Source organism: Lottia gigantea (assembly GCF_000327385.1).
Source record: "Lottia gigantea unplaced genomic scaffold LOTGIsca_116, whole genome shotgun sequence".
NCBI lineage: Eukaryota > Metazoa > Mollusca > Gastropoda > Lottiidae > Lottia > Lottia gigantea.
Genome location: NW_008707145.1, coordinates 554151 through 558808, shown reverse-complemented (window position 1 = coordinate 558808; position 4658 = coordinate 554151). Strand labels below are relative to the sequence as shown.

The 4658-nt window shown below is 35.4% G+C and overlaps 1 protein-coding gene across 1 annotated transcript; it reads left to right on the top strand.

Annotated features, from left to right (window-relative positions):
- Positions 1–3776: 3776 nt before the first annotated feature.
- LOTGIDRAFT_137508 (hypothetical protein) lies at positions 3777–4162 on the top strand (the record flags this gene model as incomplete). Its single annotated transcript, XM_009047753.1, has 3 exons — positions 3777–3832; positions 3889–4007; positions 4038–4162. Coding segments are annotated over 3 exons (300 nt in total), but the record flags the coding sequence as incomplete, so codon positions are not given.
- Between the last annotated feature and the right edge of the window lie 496 nt (positions 4163–4658).

Genomic DNA, 4658 nt, shown 5'->3' with positions numbered 1-4658 from the left:
CAGGAGTACCAGGTGACATTGGAAAAGAAGACGTTCCAAAGCAACCGAGAATAACATTTCCAGCGAAGTCTGGTCGCCATTTTAGTAACAGCTGGTATGATCGATTTCCATGGCTGGAGTATTCAGTGTCAAGGGACGCCCCTTTTTGATTTCCATGTCGGGTGTTTCACAATACATCTGCGCGTGCATAAAAATTCATCACTGAAGGCTACACAGATTGGAAGCATGCTGTAGGTGATACTGGAAAGGGCCTCGAGAAGCATAACAATTGAGGTGTCAAGACAATTACTCCAAGATAACGTTGCCAAGACAGAAAATCAGGACTCCAATCTTGTTCTTCAAAAATTATACGAGCAGAAATTGGCTTTCCCTAAATTATATGCACTGGCTGCAAGCGTTGCCACATTCGGTTCTAGTACCGCTGTGTGTGAAAGCAGCTTTTCAACTCTTACTCGCGTTGACTCACCACAACGACGATCTATGACTCAGCTTCGCCAGCGCAATCTTGTTCTTCTTGCCCTCAACAGGAAGCGTACCCAGAAAATTAACTTGGAAGTATTTGTTCAACTTTTTTCTCATAAAACATACCCGACTACGTTTAAACTAAAACGGCAATAAAAATGTAACGTATTATAACTTGTTTGTTTTAACAAAAATAATCTCGAATCTAAAATACTCCATGAAAGTCCGTTTCTGTTAAGGTGCTTAGCTCAATTGCCCCCCTCGATTGCACGTTTGCTTTTTTTTCATTCAACACTAGAACGCAATAAGAGTAAGACAAATCACATCTATTAGGGGCGTTTTTTATTTAAACTATCAATTATTGTGATATAAAAAACGGCCATCAATTTAAAACGATTTCATTTCATTCTAATGCACGTTTTGTAAATGAAAGTATTTGTGTATTATGAAATGGTATTAATATAAGCACGTCTAGGTGATATCTGATATAACTAACGGTAAAAATCTCCTTGTATTTAATATTATAATAATATATGTAACTATTGACTTACTAACAATGTCAATATTGTAAATACCCCTAACTTCACAGTCAATATCAAATCTTACACTATCATATCTTGAAAGGGTTTGTTCGATACATTTTTGACAAATTTTGCGAAGAAAATAGACAAAATAATGACTTCTAGATAATGAGCTACAGGCCTCAAAGATCCCTGAACAGCGCATTGGCAAAACTTTCCTTGTAATCTGTAACCCAATATGTAGCCCGATAAATCTATACAATACAGACAAGGGGTAGACTTGTCCCGTTTCCGTACCCTCAACTGTATTGTGGTACCAGAAGGGACACAGGAACATTTCAGAAATCCAGAAATGTTTTGATGAATTCATTAATGGACCAACTTTGTTTCAAAAGTTTTGCCGAATTCGGCCTTTGTCATGGTGAAAATATTTTTATCAGTTTCCAAAAATAGATATCCAGAAATGGATCAGAGCAACTTCCATTAGTTGGTATTCCGAAAAAAACAACGTAACAAAAACTTTTCCCTATTCAATTCTTCAATATGGTTTTCAATGCAATTTTCAGTGGCACAATGTGTTTTCCTATTCATGCTGATTTACTTGTTGGGATTTCGATCATAACATTAAACGTATGTTTCATGGGAGAACTCTGTTAAACAGACATTGTATTCATTGCAGACCAAATTAAGAGACTTGTGAACCGGTTGAACTCCACAGTAAAGTGCCCACAGTAAAGAGTATTTAATGTGCAAAGACAAATTTCAAAATTTCTGACGTTCCTGCCTTAACAAGTGCCCTCTAAGATATCTACTCTAGGTATGTCGGGGCGCCCAGCAGTGGCTTGCATTCGGAGCCAAAGGGGGAGGGGGGGGGGGGGGGGGGCAGCCACCCTTCGCTGCCCCGAATGCAAGTTTTTCGGGCATGACTACGTTAGAAATTCGCCCAGAGGTTTTCGTTCTGATATTCGATGCGCATAGCAGAAGTTAATATCTATCGACTGTTAAAGTAACTCACCAGATGGCTATTTACGACAAGCAGTTATTAACTGAAATTTTCCGAATAGGGACTTTACTATCCCGACAAAATCGTTTCTCGAACGTGATATACGGATGGAATATCGACGCGTTCAGGCCGATATCCCATCCGTATATCACGTCCGAGGAACGGGTGCGGATATATATGTTGGGCTGGGACTTCACCAATATTCTCAATCTCAAACCTCTTGACCCCCAACGGGGCTGACCACTGATACAAGATACTGATAAAGAAGAAAAACAAATTGTCTGCTAAAATAAGAAAAAGCAAACATTGCTATCATATTAATCCCTGCTGATAATCTGATCTTCTAATAGAAAAAGGTTTTGATTTTTAGAGTGGAGTTGTCATATTACACTAAGTTTATGAATAAAAGTGGTATATAAAACGGATGGATTACTTTAAGATTAAAACTAATGATAGTCTCATCTTATCTTCACCTACTTTATAACATATATTATATTTTCTAGGGAATACAGGGATAAAAAGTTCAACAACTACGATACCATTATACCAATATTCATATTAATATTCCTTACAGATCACAGATAAAACACACACTATACTCTAGCTTAGAGTGTCAACTTTACCACGTCAACAAACCCCTAGTCCAACCAATACTTGATGGACATTAAGTGGACCAGACTAAATTAAATGTCCACTTGAGAGACAGTGACCACGACTATATCTCGGGTATATTAACTTTAAGTAGTCTGTGATGGTGTCAAAAGGGTTTGGCAATAGACCTATGACTTTTTATCTTAGTTCACAAGAACTTAAAAGGGGTATATTTAGTTCCATTTTCAAAAAATAAAGGTTTTTCTAAGTATGTGCACTTTTGTTGTAAAGAGGTTATCAAATCTATTTATATGTATCAGGAACATTGCAACCATTCCAATTTTCAGTCAAAGGTGGTTATTGCAATTCAAAAGCGTTTTATGGTGTCACTATCGTAAAAGCTGCTTATGATTTCCAAGAGACTTTCATAACATGATCGTAAAAACCCTTTAAAGCTATTCGAGTGAAGATATTTCAGGGCTCAGTAGAGAAAACCTTTGGTGCCATGTGAACGTTTGCATACATTGTCGCAACAGTACTTGTAAAACCTACTTAACCGTCTTAAGTATTCAATATTGACAGGAAAATACATGACAAAAATTGAGTCACATAGTTAATAATAGATCCTTGTAAAATATGACAAAGTTACGGCAAAATGAAATAAATCTGATCGTTTTCCCTTGGTACACTATCTGATGCTGAATGATTTATAATTATGTAACTGATCATCTCATACACGTTTTTTTTAAAAAAAAAATAGTACAGAAGATAAACGGATGTGATATATAAAAATTGTCGAATAACTGCGAAAGGTTCTATTTATATGACATTGATGAATTTGCTTGTTTGCTGTCTAAACATTAAATTATGTGAAGAAAGTTCAAATTACTTCAAATAATACGAGACACAACTGCACAATTTTCTTATCTGCTCACGAATGTCTCCTCCCCCTAGCTATTAATCGACACCTGCTATTTATTTCTTTTCAAATACAGTATTTTGTGAATTTAAATCTATTTTATCTCAATAATTGTTATTTATACTTTACTCTATTTACCAAAATTACTTCTGGGAATCGCTTTCATTTCAGAGCTTTATTTCAACTTTTTATGAAATGATTACTGTATTAGAAAGATAGTGGTATATTGAGATTTCTGTATTAGAAAGATAGTGGTATATTGAGATGTCTGTATTAGAAAGATAGTGGTATATTGAGATTTCTGTATAAGAGAGATAGTGGTATATTGAGATTTCTGTAGTAGAGAGATAGTGGTATATCGAGATGTCTGTAATAGAAAGTGGTATATCGAGATGTTTGTATAAGAGAGATAGTGATATAATGAGATGTCTGTATCAGAGAGATAGTGGTATATTGGGAGGTCTGTTTCAGAGAGATAGTGGTATATTGAAATGTCTGTATTATAGAGATAGTGGTATATTGAGATGTCTGTAATAGAGAGATAGTGGTATATTGAGATTTCTGTATAAGAGAGATAGTGGTATATTGGGAGGTCTGTTTCAGAGAGATAGTGGTATATTGAAATGTCTGTATTATAGAGATAGTGGTATATTGAGATGTCTGTAATAGAGAGATAGTGGTATATTGAGATTTCTGTATCAGAGAGATAGTGGTATATCGAGATGTCTGTCATACTAATAGAGAGATAGTGGTATATTGAGATGTCTGTAATAGAGAGATAGTGGTATATTGAGATGTCTCTACCAGAGAGACACTGGTATATTGAGATGTCTGTAATAGATAGTGGTATATTGAGGCTTCTGTATAGAGAGATAGTGGTATATTGAGATGTCTGTAATAGAGAAATAATGGTATATTGAGATGTCTGTATAAGAGAGATAGTGGTATATTGAGATTTCTGTATAAGAGAGATAGTGGTATATTGAGATGTCTGTAATAGAGAAATAATGGTATATTGAGATGTCTGTATAAGAGAGATAGTGGTATAATGAGGTGTCTGTACTATCGAGAAAGTGGTATGTTGAGATGTCTGTAATACTAATAGAGAGATAGTGGTATATTGAGGCGTCTGTAATAGAGAGATAGTGGTATATGAGATGGT